The sequence below is a fragment of the Pholcus phalangioides genome, unplaced genomic scaffold (genome assembly GCF_987345545.1).
Source record: "Pholcus phalangioides strain wild (caught in Gottingen) unplaced genomic scaffold, Ppha-v1.0 ptg000003l_1, whole genome shotgun sequence".
Lineage (NCBI taxonomy): Eukaryota > Metazoa > Arthropoda > Arachnida > Araneae > Pholcidae > Pholcus > Pholcus phalangioides.
In genome coordinates this window covers 21,998,655-22,017,938 of record NW_028301596.1, presented here as the reverse complement: position 1 = coordinate 22,017,938, position 19,284 = coordinate 21,998,655, and the positions used below count along the sequence as shown (strand labels likewise).

Below are 19,284 nucleotides of genomic sequence, written 5' to 3'. Positions count from 1 at the left end.
GGAAAAAGTTGAAATGACGGCCCTCCCCCCTCTTTTCATCATCAAAAGTCAACAAATCGGACACCCCCCCCCCTCACATAGATGGTGACGTAATACTTGAATGACCCTCTTTCCTTAGAAACTAGGACTCACTAGTATAACATAGGATTCTGTATGTGTACTTGCGAGAAGGCGGTACTGATTGATTTTTTTCCCCTTCTAAGGAAACGACAGATAAGGCAAATAAGTTTGGAGACCTCTGGATGAATCGATGATTTGCGTTTGTTTAACTTCTCTCACGAGAATAAAATAAAAATAAATTCACGAATTCAACTAAATAAAGTACAAAAATATCAGTAGTAATGATGGTGTTATTACGATCAAAAAATTTACAAAATAAATAACATATAAACAATCATATGTAATGTTGGTGCCAACTCTGTACTTAAAAATGTCTGTACCAAAATGCGATGAAAAGAAGTTGGTGTCAACATTCGATGAAAGGGGGGCGAACGTTATTATCACAGCTATTCATAGACACAAATTATAAACGCGTACATATCCAAAAACATACATAATTATTTATACACATAAAATACATATTTTACATCTGTATGCAATTTCTTTTTATACATGTGTACAGAGAATTTATGTGCGTGTCACACTCTTCGTGTACGTTTGGAAAGAGAGATTTTCAGATGTCAAGGTGTCCCACTACTCCAAAATGAGAGAGGTGCACGTCAAGGCAAACAACTTTTGCAATGGAATCCAGGGTTTTAAACGACTTTTATATCTTCGGCGCATGTTAACACGGCATTTGTGCGCCATTGGTGCCAAATATATATATAAAAAATAAAATGGCCTTGAAGCAAGGGTGCACAACATCTGGATCACGAAAGGAGTTCTGGTAGAAAAGTATCAACAAACAAAACACTCGGTAAATGCCTCGGCTGAGGTATATTTCGTTAAAAAGAACTTGTAAATCGTGACCCATACGTGATATCGCCATTTATCGCAAAAAAAGTTGTCAAAGCTGAATGAAATTGTCAATTATTAGCAAAGAATCGTCAAAGGTATTAATTTATGTCGTGAAAATAATCATAATTCTTGATTTCAAAAATCAGAATAAGTCTTTTTGAAAATAAAGGGGAGAAAACGGGACATTTTATGAAAATGTTGGGGATGACTAAAATTACGGGAATGTCCCGTAAAATACGGGTCATATGGTCACTATTTATACAGAAGTTTCTGACCCCGCGGACTGAAAAGGTTGTGCATTCCTGTAGCAAACCAATTATTGCTCTCATTTCGCACTTCCAGCGTCCAACGTCGTGAGAAAATATAATTCACTTCCACGCAAAGTAATGATTGGCTCGCATTTTTCTCGGCTCCGAGCCAAGGTCAAACATCACAGATCGTCTCAGAACTAGCGAATGCTTGTGCACCTAATTTCCCTAGGTGTCCCTCTGTAGATGATAATGCGTGTCCGTCGTGGACGGAGACATCCGACTTTGATGAGAGCAGCACCTTATGGGGTTCTGAACTACGATGTCGCGGCATTCGCCGTCATCTTCTTCCTCTTCGAACGACGACGGAGACGACGAAGGTGCATTCAAAGGGTGCTTGAAGTATTCCTCGTTCCTCTCCCTCAAAGCACCATACTGCTCGGCGTAAAACTTGTTGTTTCGACGCAGAACGACGGCTGCCACGATACCTATCACTACGAGACTGGCGATGCCCAACACCAGAACAGACACGTACACCGGGCTGACGATCTTTGGGAAACCGTTGCTCTGGTTGCTACTGTTGTTGTTGTTGTTCCGCCGATCCCTAGTGTCTAAAAGTTGGGGGTTCGAACCAGTTTCTTCGGGAATCTTGGAAGTCTGTGCGTTCAGCATGTCTTGCAACGAATCTTTCCACGCACCTGTACATGAACAGAAGAAACAAAACATTCGTGAGAATAAACTATACGTACATTCATTTTGTGCGTACAGTAGATGCTATTATATGTATATGATAACATCTACTGTATGCACAATGAACGCCCAATATACCATCGACACCGTTTTTTAAAATCACAGATAATGTTATCATTCGGGTATTGTTATCACTTTTGCAAAGAATGGGACAAACTAATACATAACATGGGGAAATTTCGTTTATTGTTATCTGAACTTCGGTTTATGTTATTTTTTTTTTGTGGAAATATCGTTTTTGAGCATTTTGTAGCTTATTTCCCCTCCTTCGAAAGTTATCGTTATCAGCCAGCAAGACTATATAGAAGGTGTTCTGTCTCCCCCTCCCACCCTTGTTGACAAACATTTCTGTAATTGGTGTGATGGGAGCACGCTGAGGGTTAAGCTGACCATATTTCATCAAAAAAAATACGGGAAATTGAAATGATAAGTACACCAATTTGTCTACAGAATTTCTGACAAATTAGTTACATGCAAAGAACGTGTTATGTGCGTGTGTATATGCATGGCTTTAACGTCATTATGTCGTCAGTTATTTTTTTTTTGTTTCGTGCTATAGTACTAGCGCTGCCATCTGTCTTTCATATTTTGAAGTGGAAACGGCGGATGCCCAAAAATTATCGTCTTAATTATAATATAGGGCCATTGTGCAAATCACAGTGAATTTAATTGTATTTCACAGAGGAAGAAAGTCAAATACGACAAATTTGTGAGACGAATATTTGTATTCATAATCATCGTAACGTACTTCTTAATTAATAAAAATTATGTTCTTTCATGATATATGAATCAAAATTCCCGATTTAACTGGGCTCCGTTGAAAATACGGGACATTATTTATAAAAAGAATTCTGCCGAAATTATGGTAAAGAACGATTTTTCTCAGCCACCTCGTTGGGCATTTTGTCTGTTGTGGCGTTGTATTTGTATTTATTTGTATAGTCAACGCTTGTCATCGAGAATCTCGTGACAATGGTGCCCTGCCCTGTGTCATTGAAAGAATTCCCGGAAGCATCGAAGGAACAGCGTTTTCAAACGAGAGATACCGTTCTTTCTCGTTTAAGCATCTTTAAAAACTTTTTAACAGTGCCATTGATCTTATCAATTCAATACACTCGAGGCACGAAGGCCTTCGGGGCCTCGAGTGCAGAAAGGGCTTCATGAAAATGAGATCTGGCCAAGTTTTCGACAGTATGTTAATTTGACTACAGATATTTCTAGCTACGTAGGGAGGGGATGGTCGCCATGAAAACTTCATGCCGGATGTTGTGCACCTTGGAATAAAGAGTTTCTGAGATACTGCGTGTATATACGTGTATTATCTCTCTCACCACTTTTCAAATATTTTTCTCTCTGTCTGATCGTTAGACAGAGCTGAAACCCAACTTGAATTCAGACAAATTTTACGAGAGAATAAATCTGGCGCTTTTAAAAGTATAATAACGATGAGAAATCGGGACGAGGCTATTAATGCGTATTTCTTCTTACCTTTGTTTTGCTGTTGCTTCGTTCCTTGGGTGACGTCTACGGCATCAGGGGCTGCGAAATTGCCGTCCTGCTGGTTATTCTTGGAATCTCGCAGAAACCCGAACGGTGGTGGAGTAGGCACGACGTCCCGGTTACAGAGGTTGCTGTCGCAGCACACGAGTATTGGCCAAGAAGCTTGGGACACGGCGGGCCTGCGATTCTCACACAGCAAGGGAGTCTTGCTGGCGATGCAACCCCTCACGACTGGATGGGAACCGTCTTTCCTGTCCAGGTACTGGCTGAAGCACACGCCTGTCGTGTTGCACGTCGACATCCTGTGGTCCGTACAATGCGTTGTACTGCACACGCACGTTATGCTCGACACTGCGGAAAGAAACAAAAAATACATAGAATCAATGTTTCACGTCAATAACGAATAACATTGCTGTTTCCTTGAAAGATAAGTGACACAATACGAATTAATTAATTTACTTTATTTGAATGCGAGTTGATGAAACGAGGTTAATCTTTAGATCCCGCTTTACTAGTTGTCTTGGCTTCCCTTCCGTATGAACTTCACTCATGTCCCCCCCCCCCCCCAGAATACCCCAGACCACAAGGGGACCATATGGCCTCAGGTTAAAAACCATTGATCTAGATGGCCATTGCCAATTAACACCCAACAATTGGTCGAATTACCGTGATCAAAGTAAAGTCATGTCAAGCAATATGTTGCCAATTTGGAATCAAGAATGAAACGTATGGTTCCGGACATATTTAATCTCATATTTTTACTTTGTGTACAATGTTGAAACTTACATTCACATTACAAAAAATGTTTTTCTCATGTCAAATCGATTCATGTATTCACACAGGGCCGTGACTAAATGCTTGTTCAGCTGTGGCAAGCATGCACTTTTGCGCCCCCTAGTAATGTTGAAGGTGAAGTTAAATGGTGAAATTTCCGCAATCTCTGGTCCGGCGGCTGGGGTAGTTGCGGTCCTATATATACAGTTTTTCCCCCCTTTAAAGAAATACTGACATTTCGCTCCTTTTAAAAATGTACGGTTCGGGCACGAAAAACAGATACAGTATTTAGCGTGTGTAAAAAAAATTCCTGTACACTAACTCTATCGAGGATAATGCGAGAATTTTTCTCATGGGGATTGGAGGGGGGGGGGGGGGAACGTGGCCATGTGAATAGTCTGTATTTTCACAGTGAAAGTATGTAATTAAAAAAAATCTCTTTAATCACTTCAACCATAGGCGTATGTAGTATTTTCTCCGGGGGGGGGGGGGTTCAAATTTTTTTCTTTTGAAGGGAGGGAGGGCTACTTTTCTCCTGCAGAATAACACTGTAATCTCGGCTCACGGTGTGGGGGGGGGGGTTATATCCCCTCCTCCGTATGCAAATGATCCCAACTTTACTCCAAGAAAAAAAAAAAATCCATCATTTTTACAACAAATGAAAATTAGCCATAACACTACCGAATTCTTGAAAGACGTCATTTCTGCTCAGCAAACATGATTTATAGGATCCACAAGATAATATACTATAGGAAGACAATAAGAAATTACATGACAAAAAACAAATTCGTTCTCATATTTACCCACGTCCTCTGTCTTTTTTCTCCCTCGACGTTGTTGCTGCTAATTAGTACTCATTGTTCAGAGACAAACAACGTGTTAATTAGCAGAAGTGCGGTGGTATGTTCATTTATTAAATCCGGCTTTTGTTGTGGTAATAAGAGCAAATAGTTCGTTATCGTTCGAAAAACAATAACTCGTCGAATGAAGCTGCGTCATCTTTTCAAATTGGTGGGAAAAAAATCGGAATTTCCCCGATGTTGCCACTTTTTTTCTGAACTTCAATTATTAATTATTGACAAAAAAAAAAAAAAATTCGCTTCATTAAAGTTTTTCCACATAATAACGACGCGCGATTCTTGAGAGAGCTGCCGTTTTTAGTGTTGCTTCTATTTTCTGGAATTTACCGTGAAAAAAGGAATAACGAATTTGTTTAGCAGTAAGCTTTTAAATTAAAAAGTCCAATTTTTGAAACATTTGATAAAAAAAACCATGCTATATTCATTCTTCCCTATTCTCTAAAATGAGAATCTTGTCGATCATATAATACTGGGCAGCTTCCAGATGCATTTTCCAAACACTTGCAGCAACATAGAAAACATGCGCTAATGATAAACACTGTCAAGAAAAATTTTCCTCAAACGTTCTCCCCAATATCATCCGAAAATATAATCATGGAGGAATAATATCACTCCTCTCCAAAATTTCAACTGGCATTTCTGCAAAAAGAGGGGTATTTTTTTTTTGTCAGTGAGGAATTGCTCTATTAAAAAAAATTACCCAAAATATGAAGGAGTATTTTCTCTCCTTAACGAAATTTGGAATAGAATTTTTTGATGCGTATAGGCGAACACTGATTTTCCCTATTTGGTTGGTTCCCCCACGACTTCCTAAATTATGCAGATACAATCTAGATCACAGGTTATCTAGACTAGAAACGAGAACGCTTGCGCGTGCACCCTTGGTGACGTCACTTTTCCTGATTTCAACAATAGATGGCACCAACCGCCACCACACAATAATTTTACCTAACCGAATTGGTAAAAAAAAAGGTGGGGAATAGCAATCCGTCTTCCCTGGCTTATAATGAATAGACCAGTCTATAGTCAATATATATTTTGATATAAATGTGATCATCACGTATTCCCAAAGGATCAGCATGATCCGTCCAGGGAATTTGTAAGTGTTAGTAAACATCCATGCCCGAACCGGGATTCGAACCCAGCCCTACACAGTGAGAAGCTAACTTCCTCAACCACTCGACTGCCAGGCGGCAGACCTTTTTTAGTCTTTGTTTGAGACCAAAAAAGGACCAAAAGAGACTGGCGCAATGTGTGTGAGAGGTTTTCTAACTCTACCCTCACAAAGTTTTTTTCTTTCGGGAGCGTGACTTCTCTCCAGCGGTGATTTCGCCATAGGAATCAGCATTGATTGTTGTTTGCATCCTATTTTCCTAGTTTGCAACACCCCCCCCCCCCACCCTTCCCACTTCAGTATACGATATTAGCTGTTGGTCAGCAAGTAATGATATTCTTAATAAAATGTTGCAGCTTTGTTCTTCCAGAGCTGTATATTTAGATTGTCTTTTTCATATTATCCTGGAGCAAGCTGGGTCATGGTTATAATAGAGCAGATTCCAATCCAAGCAATGGCCCTGCTTGGACACAACTTATGGGTTCTTGTATTTTGGAAATTTCGACGGCGATTGGTCAAAACGTGTAAAAACGTATGGGGGGGGGGGGGGACACTCAAAAGATATATGTTTCAAAGAGAAAAAAACTTTTCCCCTATGAAAAAAAGAAAAATGATTCCGGAAATCTGAAGAGGAGGATAAAAGAAAGAATCTTATTTTATGTAGGAGGACGTTTGAAATGACATCAAGAAAGAGGACACCTGGTAACCCTATCTAGAATATCGTGGTCCCCCCCCTACATAGGATTACCAATCCTCCTACGTTTCGGAAAATTTTGTGTCATCGTTTTTAGGTTTCTGGAATTATTTCCTTTTTTTTCCTTGGGAAATTTTTTTTCTCCACTTTGAAACATATATTTTTTCATTGATCTGAGAGTTTTTGTGTTTCTTATCCCCACACGCATTCACCAATAGCCGTCGAAATTCCCAGATTTTTTTCTGTTTCTGCTTTTTTCAGCGCTTCTGGTTTAGATTGCGGCCGGTTTTATTGGTTGGAATAGTGACGCCATCTATTGTGGAAATTGCGACAAGTGACTTCATTGAGGGTGCGCGCACAGGTGTCCTTTTTTTTCTCGGGTTTCAAATATGGTAACTTATCCCCTACAGATTAATAACAAACGTGTCGCCATCTAGTAGTGAAACACTTACTCAAGGTTTTTTTTAAAAATCTCAAATAAATTAAAAAAAGGAAAACGTGCTGCATTTATTTAAAAAACACAAATCCAGATTTCTTTCTCAATCCTATCATTCGAAGAAACTTCATTGAAATTTCAGAAGTCAATGCTGTATAAATTTTGGTGCAACATTCGTGATCTTGACTTAATTTACAATGTGTTGTTACACGTAGAAATGCGCAAATTCCGCATTATTCGCAAAAATAAAATCGTTTCAAGTTTAGAATGTTACATTCATTCTAAAAAAATTAGTATTCATTCTCAAAAATAATTTCCTAGCCAAAATTTTGCATTCGTTCACATATAAATAATTTTCAAAATTATTTTTCGCATAATATTTTTCAAATCGAATTGTTGCATTCATCCGCAAAATTGTTAAACATTATACTTGAAATAATTATACAAAAATAAATAAAAAAATGTTTTTTTGCAAAAAAAAAAATCTGAATAAAAATTTTACATTTGTGCCCAAAAAAAATTTTGCATTCAAAAACGAACAAACCTAACGACACCATTGGTTTTTACTCATAGTATTTACGAAGATAAGTATTAAAGGCACTCGAAAGTTCTGTAAAATATGTTTAAAAATAAAACATATACAACCATGGCGAAAATAGCACTACTAGTCCAGGATGGCTAAGAAATGACTCAGGGGTATGCACTGATTGCCAATTTCAGTCGGAACCCACAGGCCACTATGTCATATTTAGGATTTAGGATTTAGAAAGTTCTGTAATTCGACTGCTCAAAAAAGTGTAAATAACCAAGATTCCGCAAAAAAACGATGAAAATCAGTTTCTCGTATCGTCACGTAATTTTTGTATTTAGCAAGAATTGATCTTCCCTATATAACAATGGTATAGTTATTTATTTAGTATATTTTTAGTTTCTTTCATCAATGCCTCTATCTCTTCACATTTTTAGGTTTTTTTTTCTTTTATTCAAATAAAAATGTTACCTTCCTCTTTCTATTCTATCAAAGAAACATTGTTTCTACTCACGAGGGATAGATGGCAATACATCTATTATATGGATGTTTGAGAATCGCTAGTGCTGCCACCTTGCCTTGATTGCACCAACAACAAAAACAACTCGTGGGAAATTTTCCGTATTTCATAGGCAGAAATAGACTTTGACGCCCTTCACCCCCGTATTACCGCCTATGACATATTCCTGGAGAAAATTGACCAAAATTTACGCCCGTTTGAAATTTCGACAAACAAAAGAATTTTTTGACAAAAATAAATGCAACGTGCGCAATACTTTTCGTGTGAAATGCTTGAGTACGTATTTTTCTCGGTAGATGGCAGCAGATTTTTCGAAATGTGTGGGAGAGGGGAATTTTGCTATCAATGAGGAGTGTTCAACATTTTTACACTATTCGGTTTTTTTTTATAATAATTGTATTATTTATTTATTATTATTATTTTGTGCTCGAAAAATTCCACGGACAAGAAGAATTCGAAGGTGATCATTTTCGGAATTAACGGACAAAAGATAAATAAAATAAATAAATATGGAAAAAATAATTAGCAGACATTTGCAGAGGCTGTAGATAACAATATCAAAATGTACATAAGAGAGAATCTGAAAGTATACAGCGACTCTCTTGTATGAATTGGATGAAACGTTTCGCCGACCGGCCAGAGGCGTATTTACAGGGGGGGGGGGCGTAGTTCAAAAAATGATTCAAATTAGTAGAAGGGGGCAAAAGCTATATAGCGTACACGTGGTAAAACCACAAATCTGCCTAATATCCTAGGTCAGGCGATTGATTAGGCCAGTGAATGACCAAACGAGTGATCTAAAAAGAGTTCGCAAGCATGTGAGTGAAGAAAAGAGTGACCTAGAGAGCAAGTGATCAGGCCAGGGAGTGACCTACAGACGATTTCGGTCAATGAGTTATAAAGTTTGTAACCCTGACAGTGACCAAAACAGTGTGCAATCGTGTGAATGGCCGAAAGAATGACCTAGAGCGTGAGAGACCACGTCAGTGAGCGACCGAAAGAATGACCTCGAGACTAGAAGCATGGGAGTGAAAAGTGTGCCCTAGTACGAATGCCAGTATGAGTGACAAAAATGATGTTCAAGCATGCGAATTACAAAAAGAATGTCGTAAAGAGCGAGCGACCAGGTTAGTGACCGATCAAAAGTGATAGAATCATATACGCGACACCCACTGGAAAATGTTACAGGAGATTTCCGGGGATTATATATACCCAAGATTTCTAGGGGTCCATGACTGAAAGTATTTGGGAACCGCTGGGGGGGGGGGGGGTCTAACGCATGCTCAACCCACAGACTAAATGAGGCCTTCAAAATCATCTGATCTGGCCAGCGACTTCAAACCTAATTTTGGAAAAATGAAATAAACTGCAGATTTTCAGATCGCTTCAAGGAATAAATACGTAATTTCCCGTTTTCCTCTTTTCAAGGGATTCGTAACACATTTACAGATCACTCGAGTGCCCTGCGGCACAATTTCAGGTCACTTAAGTGGCCCGAGGCAAGTTTGCAAACCAATGATGTGGCCTGCACTCTCCGAAAGGTTGAGCACCCTTGGATTACGTCAGCGGTTCCCTCACCCAATTTATGGTTCATAAGCGGCTCCCCAGAATAGTTTGAAAGATATTTTCACTAAAACATTACCAAGACATAGATAGGCACTCAAATCCATATCTCCAACCCACCATGGCGACCTTGACAAAGGTTGGCGATGTTCCTAGGAGCCGCGACGCACACTTTGAGAGATACGAATATACGTTATCGAGAGGTCTCAATAGGAATGTCAAGATTAAGCGTACAGTTTGGAATGTTGTGGAGGCCTTTTCTACTTTGGTCTAATCTATAGAAACACACAGTCGGGTCACAGTGTCACAACACTGAATTTGCAGTGTACTTGAGATATGCACGTGTCTATATATACTCACGGAAAATAGATATTTTAAAAAAAAAAATCCCCAAAAAATGCATATAACAATGGATTTTATTGAGGTAGAAGAGCCCCGCACATCCTGTCCCACGTAAAGACGAAAGCAGGAGCCATGTGTGCGTCTAGAGGACAGACAGAAATCACCTTATTAATCAGCCAGAAGATATGTGTTCGGACGATGATTCTCTTCCGAGATACCAGAGAGCACCAGCAACAGAAAAGAAAAGAGCAATACAGTGTAAGCTTTTCTTTGATATCCTGTCGTCGAGTGTCGGCGGTCGGGGCACAACTGATTTCTGTCGCTGATTATTTTGCTCGCCAGACGTTGCACTTTTTTCACTCTGAGTAAAAAATATTTGCAGGCGCCTGAATTATCTTTCTTCAGGGAAGAGAGAGAGAGAGAGAGACTCGTATCTGAGATAACATCTCTCTCTCTGTGAGGGAACGCAAATGCCCTTCTACCTCCGAGAGGAACTTTTTCCTCTCTCCTCTATTTTATTCACTAAATAAAACGCAGGCGTTCCGGACAAAGAAAGACACGTAGCACCGGTGTCGAGAGTATTCATGTGTTGGGTAGTTTTATATGTTACTGAATTTTTTTTCTATCGAAACGGTGAGATCAGCAACAGTGCCGTCTTAACGCATGGGCCCATCCGGGCACGGCCCGCGGGCCTCAGAAAAATAAGAAGTGGTTGAATTTTTCGAGAATTCGTCAGGTAGGGCCTCAGAAAATCACTTGGCCCGGGGGCCCATGATGCTCTTAAGACGGCACTGATTAGCAATGATTTTTTTGGCGACTTCCGCTAATGGTTCTCAAATTTTTATGGTTACTCAGAAAATAGCGATCATTCACTTACGTGTCCTTTGCCCAAATGGTCGTGTATCCCCGACGCTCTTATAGCAGTATACACTTACGCAAATATTCCTAGGACTTCGGGAGGAGGACATATAGCGTAAGGTTGCTGCTGTTACTATTACTACTGAGACCTAAGACATGTTTCTGTATCCAAAAAAAACCTTCCTTCGCGAGAATTACTTTTTCTGCACAAAGCGCATTCGAATACGTAAACCAATTCCTTCAATTTTTATGAATTTATGAACACCCCGTACTTTCAAAGTACCAGAAAAAGTTGGAGAAAGAAGTTGGTATAATGTTTCTTTTCCATGTGTATTCGCCATTATATTCATATAAACATGGGACCATAGAGGGTTAAAAAGTGAAACCATAGTTCATGTGCGGGAGATCGATCTAAAAAAATAGCAATATGTGCCGCTTATTGCACAATTTTTTTTACGCTCCAGAAATTCCATTGAAGCGGAATTGCACGCATCGTGATGGATATTAATTACATCGTGATAGAAATATTTGGATTTATCTCGCGTGGATATACTATATCCGAGTTCTGTTTGCCGAAACATCACGAAACTCTCATGAGACGCGTCCGTCCCGTCATTAACATAAAATCAGAGAAGCGAAAGGAATAATAGGTGAGAGGGATGAAGAGGGTGGAAAGATGAGAGAGAGAGCATGCCAAACATTCCTAAAATACTTTTAGCGGCGTCCATTTTTAATTGAGCGGGTAATTCTAGCTAATATTAGGCAGCTATTAGGCGGAGAAGGAGAGAGGGTAGTGGAGCGTCTCCTTTTCGTTCGCTGCGGCATTCAAAACTGGTTGCATCTTCTACTGTGGGCCACAGTTTCTTTCAACTTTGTTCTAACACGAGAAAATAATAAAAAGAAAGTAAGACCTCTTTGGCCTCCTAGAGCAAATTTCGCCATTCTTTCCTCTAGCTTATGTATTTCTTCAGCATCAAATAAGAGAAAAATCAACTGAACTAACCTCTCCCCTTGAAATAAATGCACTCAACGACTCGGCACTTGAGCCGTCAATCAAAAATATGTTTGTCGATTTTTTCTATATTTATCACGCGTTTTCCATGTCCATTTGTAGGAAAGCGAACAAAAAGCCGTCTTTTGCTTTAATTTGACGGCGAAATTGTTTTTGTTTTCAAAAAATAAAAGATTATGGTGAAAAAGATTCACCTAATCACAAACGTACCGTAACCGGGACAATTTGATTGGTCATCATCAATTGAATGCGCAGAATTCAAACAATACAATAGACCAGTGTTTCTTCCTTTCTTTTTTTAGCCCATGGGCCACCTCTCACCATATTTTTTTCTCGTGGCATCTTGCCTTTTAGTCGGAGGCACTCACTCCTCTACAAGCGAGACCCTTTCTACTTATTGAATTGAATATCTGAATATCTGCTGGACCTCTCCCCCCCCCCCCCCCCGAACTAAGCGTGTAGCCAGGAAGGGAAAACGAAGGAGCGATTATATCCCTCCCAAGAGCCGAATTATATGTGAAGAATTTTTTTTGAACATATGTAACCCAAAACCCGCATAAAACTTATTTGACACCAAAACAGAGTAACTTCGAATTATATAGCCCATGATAAGACACGAGAATCTTCCCGACTTCGACATGAGCCTTGGGCAAAGCAGAAATTGGGGGTAATCTGGGTCAAAGGTGTTTGAAAAGTCAGTGGACATGTGCTTTTTACATTTTGAGCCCCCCACTTTCCGATGCAGAAATCAGACCCTGACAAGCACCAGACTCTCCTACTATTTGTTATATATATTGAGGTTATAATTTCTATATGTGTTATATTTTTCATTCTAAAGGTGAAAATTGATTGTAAATTTGAAATTTAAATGATTCTGCTACTGTTCAAGTCCGGCAATAATAACAAAAAAAGGCCTTTGTGACAAAGGCTAAGTAAAAAAAAAAGGCCTTTTTGAGTTAGGCTTTTTTCCCAGTTGATGCTTTCGATCGCAGAACACACGGCCCACGTCTGATGTACATTTTATTTACTTTTTTCTGAGCAAACTGCGCTACGTATTATAACATGAATTAAAATGCGAAAAAATAACAACAAAACTGACACAGAAACCCACTATAATGCTCTTATTGTCTCTTTCCCCTTCAAAATAATAAAATTCAGAATACTGGAGTACGTGACACGTGGGAATGAGACTGACGCATGGCCTCGTTCCACGTCTTTTCAGAAAAAGGGGTTTTCCCATGATAAATTTTTAATCTTGTTTTCAACAAAATTATCACTTGTAGAAAACGACGGCAAATTTATGTGCCAGGAAAACGATGCTCGCGAATATTAATGAAGTCGATTTTCGCTATGATTTTAGCACCATAATTATTGAAATGAAACGACGATCGATCATGATTTTCTGCGCGATATCGAGACATTATTGGGGCGTTATGATCGAATCGAGCTCCCTCACGCATCTTGATTTTATGCATCAATAATAAAATACCCAATGCAATCAAATTCAGAAATTTTTTTTGTATAATTTTACCCGATCGTGGAGGTTACGTGCTCTGTATGACCAAGGAAAAAACGACAAACATAAATACCATCGTGCTCTGAGCGACTAACATAAATATCATCGCCCCCGCCCCCCAGAACAGTGAATCCCATATTGTGTACGGTACCCTAGGGTGGAGCTGGAGGTTTAGTTTTACGTGGGAACAAAGAACACAACACCATTATGAAATAATTTTATAGTTGTGGTGGCGGAAAACTCATGTTCGCCGCGGACAGCAAGAAACCTAATACGGCCCTGCTAGGGTCTCGTGAGCAGAGGTGCCGCGAAACATGTAAAATCCAAGTCTCATTCCAAAGGCTGCCACGAACATAAACGATTGGAAATATGTACTTTAGACTTTAGAGCATAATTTCCCAACCTATTTTTCTCCCATCGCCCCCCAACGCAATCTAGCCCATAGGATCTTATGTTATACCCGTAGCTTCTACCGCCCCCTGGAACTTTTCATCGCCCCCAAGGGGGCGTTAAAGCCCATGTTGGGAATCACTGCTTTAGAGCAACGATTCCAAAAAAGTTGTGCCGTGAGATATCTTGGGAACAAAATTTTGTTGCAAGTGGTTTTTTTTTTTTAGGCTGTGGATTCCTCAAAATTTTGTCATGGCACTTTAGAGCTGCAAGACATTTTAAAATTTCCACGGGTGCCGTGAACTTATAAAGTTTGGGGAAATCCCTGTGTGTGTGCTCGTGCGTGAATGCGTGCGTGCGCGCCCGCCCGCCCGCGTCAGAATCAGTACGCATTTGTTATAAAATGGGCTGTAACAAGGGCAGGCTTAAGAAGAACCTCAGAGAACAGGGACGGCTCGAGAAAAAAATCTTTACCCGTGCGGGACCTATATTTTTGGCTAGCCCCCGACCACGTGTTTTTTTTTCGGTCGACAAAGCTCTGTTTGTCTTTCAACTCGGATTTGGTGCCCCGTGCGGCCGCGCGGATAACACGGCCTACCCGTGTCAGCGAAGACTGAAAAATAACCAAGTTTCAGGCATATTGTATAATTGGGAATATTTTCGAGCTTGTACATTTCATGGACTGCGCTTTCTGGGGTGTTCTACGTTTTTTTTAAAACAAACTCGCGTATTCTAAAGAAAATGGTGATCGTGGCTAACATCTTCAGCCTTATTCATATGCTCACATCCCGTTTCACCCTCATTCTCTCATGTGAATCTCTGAGGCTTTTTTTTTTCCTTCCTTGAACTAGGTTTGTTGAGGGGGGGGGGGAATGGGAGAATGGATTTAAGGTTGTTCTGAGAGAGTGGTCATCAAAAGGCAAGGGGAGCTCGGCAACGGCGAAGCTCCCAAAACATGCAATTACCGTTTCTCCTCCTCTTCCTCCAAATGATGACAATGAAGATAATGGCGATGATGACGAGCATCAATTGAAACAAGTTCGGCTCCAGAAAGAACCAAACGAAAATTAAGTGGTACGAGAAGAAAAAAAAAAAGAGACGCTTTCCGAATCGAAATTATAGGTCTGCTGCTACTGCCAACTTCTTGAAATTCTATGTATGTATGTAATTGCAGGCAAAAGTGGGGATGAAGACAGGGACAGAGGGCACCAGTCGAGTAAGAAAACGTTCTTGGCGATTCTGGGCTAAAAATCATTGATATGAACGTGATGGGTGTTTGTACATATGTATCATTAAACAAAATACAGCTCTTTTTTTTTGTAGAGTCTAAACACTATACGTGAGAGGTTTTCTAACTTTTTGATGTAGCGACTTTTTTTTCGTGAGTTCTCAAAATCTGCACACGACTCCCTTGAAGTTCCTGTCCATGCTTTCCTAAATATGTGTGTGCATCGTCGAAGATCGTAACGAACGCACTGTATTGCTATATACCCATACAGTATGCACGTTGGTTTCAAAAAATGAGAACGTTCCAGAAATTTCATGAAATACTGGGAAATGAAATACATCATGAAATACTCAAGTTGGAAAGCCAAAATTACGAGTGCGGTTGTAATTTGTACTTTCCAGCTTCTAAGAGTTTCTTCTTGAGCGTATTGATGACAAAAAAAAATTGTGTTAAGTAAATTGAACGCGTCTTTAAATGCCAAATTACTTTTACCTCTTTGTTTCGAAAATTACATCTGATTTGAAATGGATTGTTAAATGATATTTTCAGGCAAATTCACATCAACTTGATCGAATAAGTGTGGCATGTCTTTCCTGATTACGTATGTAAACCTAGAATAAATTAATCTTATTATGAGAAGAAAAACGGGACATTTCTGCAAACGTAGAATCACGTGTGTAATTGCACAGTGAAAAAAAACGCGTGCTGATACGTGTTACAAAATATATTGTACTGCGTCTATCTTTGGCCTTGACTGTCGATTCATAGAAGTCATTGAATTTGATAACTCTTCGGTACAGATATGGATTAGACCTCAACCATGAATCCCAACGTCACTATTGTAAAGCAGGTATTGACAGCAGCTGGTTGGCAATTGATTAGCTTTTCTAATACGACTCCAAAATCTTTTGGTAGGATCAGTATCGGGTACAATCATCAGATATCACGAAACCACCGAAGTATCGATGATGTTTTATGGATATTGCCGAATTCTTGATTGAGTCTGCGTTTTCCATCTTCACAGTCTTCAGCTGCTGGAACCGAAAAATAGAGACCAATGAATCGGAAGATTTCTCTGGATGAAGGTGTACATTAAGTAGGCCTAATTTACCTTTTGATTTTAGAAGCTGAAGATTTGTATGGAGATAGAAATTTCATTTGTCATCACGAATTTTGACCATGTCCAAGAAGCCGTATCGACGCGGCAGCAATTCACATAGACAAAATCTTGATGGCAAAAGCAATGACCCGATTTAACGTCACCATTCATCGAATTCTGGCTCAACGGCCGAATCCATGGCAATCAGTTTGGCGTTGTATCGAATCACGGGTTAACATGTGCAGACATGCCAACATTGGCTTGAAGCTCGTCAGTAGTGATGAATGTTCAGCTTTGCTGAGGGTGGGGTACCCCCCCCCCCCAAAGGCAACATAATCATAGTACAATAAAAAATATTCACGCAAAAATTTAATTTTTTTTTAATTTTAATTCAACGTTCATTAAATACTGCCGTATTTAATGAACGTGGCACTGAAATTTAGAGGGCTCATGCCACATGCCCCCCCCCGAAGCAAAGTTCCGAGGACACCGAGTCCCTTAATATAAATTCATGAATATTCAATGCAATCCCAACCTGCATACGCCCTCGTGGCCGTATATACGGACGTGTAACAACCCTGGACCCCCATCCCCGTATCAGAACTCCTACGGCACCTACGACGAAACATTCTTTCCGACGCAAGTTGCGCGAGCTCGACCGTGCACTATGCAAATGAAGCCAGGTCCAGGCCCATCGCACTGAACCATTGAAAAACCTGTTTTGGGCCCACAGCGTGGGGAGGTTTTGACGGAAAAGAGGTTTTTGCGCGTTTGGGCATTAAGTAGAGCGGTGGGTTTAGACGCGGCTTTAGAGCTTACCTTCCGCGCACAGACAAAACAGATCGACTCCGAGTGTGTCTTCTCTCGAACACTCTCACATGCGTATACGAATTCATCGTTACGGTAATGATCGATGCAATTTTATAAAATTAATAATAAAAATCCGTAAAACACCATAAGAAACTCAAAGACCCGACTTTTTTGAACCGATTTCTGTAGTATTGGGAGTGACTTCCGTAGCTCCGTAGTTCATTGCGGCCATCCGTACAAACTACGGACAATCCGTTGCAGTTGGCAACTCTACACGTGATTGTGTAATCCCTAGAAATGGAAGATTGTTCACTGAAAACTTCTGGTGTTATTGGCGTCGGCGCGACATTGGGGATAGGGAAGGGCCATAACGGGGTTTGACTGTATATGTGCGTATACCTTCAAGTCTATCTTCGCCTATGCCGACCATGGCTCCTACTCAGTCTCCTGAGGAGGAGATATAAGCGATGTGTCCTAAGATGTCTCAGTGGCAGCTGCAGCCCAGATATCAGAGAAATTCTGTATGCAACAATGGTAAAAGTTAATGAAGGTCACGGTTAATGACGTAGTTAATGATCATAAATTTGGAAATTTGCATCCACCGCTCTTAAAAAAAATTGTGTACTTCAAGGCACATCGGGAAACACCACTTAACACATTCTAAAACAACCTTTACTCGACAGACGGTCCATTTCACTGATGTAAAAACGTATCGCGGGCCACGTTTCGCCCGTGGGCCATGTATATGTGTTCATAGGCGTACGCAAAATTTTCTCGAGAGGTGGGGGTTTCTAAAAAAGATTTTCTTCCGAAGGGGGGATTTTTACGTTTTTTTCAGCAAAAAATAACACTATAATATCGGCTCGAGTGGGCGAGGGGGGATTCGACCCCCCCCCCACCCCACCATTGCGTACGCCAATGTGTGTGATCTACAATTTTCACTAGTGATTTTTTTTCACGTAGACATGTAAAAGGATTGGGGGGAATCGCTATCTCTTCTCCAAACAAATTTTCTAGTCATATAGTCCGGGGGCTACGGGGAAATGTATTTCATGAACGTACCGGGTAGGGGCAATACCTTCTAGAGTAGCTAGAAATGCTCTAGAAGGTATTGGTAGGGGGAAGAGAACACCGGCGAAGCGAAAGGAAGAGGGTGTGGTATTGCTGCAAAACAAAGGTACATGGAAACAACATCCTCTTCCACCCCAAAATAATAGCAACAACAACGTTCGCAAAATGCTATCCTAGCTTCTTTTTTTGAGGAAAAAGTACTCGCAATAATAATACATAATAATCGATGGGCGAGCGAAACAAAATGAAACGCCGTCGTCCCGCAGCTACTAATACCCACGTGTCATTGGGAAAATTACCCGAAGTGGCACTTTACTCTCGACGTCTGACTTCATTCGTCAGACATACTCTTACATTATGCCGATACCGGCCTACCAAGCTGGTACCATCATCGTCAAAAGTAACAATTTTGTTTGCTTGTTGATACCAATTTCATTCCTCTCCTGCGGTGTTGTTTTCTTTTTATAATAATTGCTGAAAAGTAGAAACTGAATGAAAATACTTAGATGTTGCAGACTGGTCTCGAAAACCAAATCACACGGTCTATGCGTTATCAATTTTTATCATGCTTTTTGCCCCATAGTTTCTCAAAAAAGACTGGTGACAATTAGAAACCCATGCGTATCATCTTGATAGATGGATACCATCTACCATTTCAAATGAGCGTTACTGGTAATGGTTTCACTAATAGGCAATTTGCATCCCACCTATAGTAATAACTTCCTTTCTTTTAAACCGAGCACAACTCAGGTCTATCGCCACGGGCAATTTACTACCTAGTGAGTTGTGCTGTGAGTGTAAGTGTGTGTACCTAACAGTCTGAGTGCGTATCTAGTCTGATTTTTCAGTGCCACCATCTATATTTCAGAAGTGAAGTGTAATGATTAAATATTTGTACTGTTTGTAAGTCTGTTGCTCTCTGCCGCGGAAATTTAACGGGGGGGGGGGGGATGGCTCACGTACTACAGTATAGTCTTAACTAGGGGGCCATATGGTCTTAAGGTTACACGAAA

At 40.1% G+C, this 19,284-nt stretch overlaps 1 protein-coding gene across 1 annotated transcript in view; it reads right to left on the bottom strand.

Annotated features, from left to right (window-relative positions):
• Positions 1-332: 332 nt before the first annotated feature.
• Positions 333-19,284, bottom strand: part of LOC149088289 (uncharacterized) — a 38,732-nt gene continuing 19,780 nt past the window's right edge. The window contains exons 2-3 of the mRNA XM_089246419.1: positions 3,444-3,806; positions 333-1,903 (exon numbers count right to left, since the gene is read on the bottom strand). Of these exons, the coding sequence (XP_089102545.1) occupies positions 1,434-1,903; positions 3,444-3,806 (833 nt within the window). The 3' untranslated portion in view covers positions 333-1,433. The remainder of the gene's footprint in view (positions 1,904-3,443; positions 3,807-19,284) is intronic.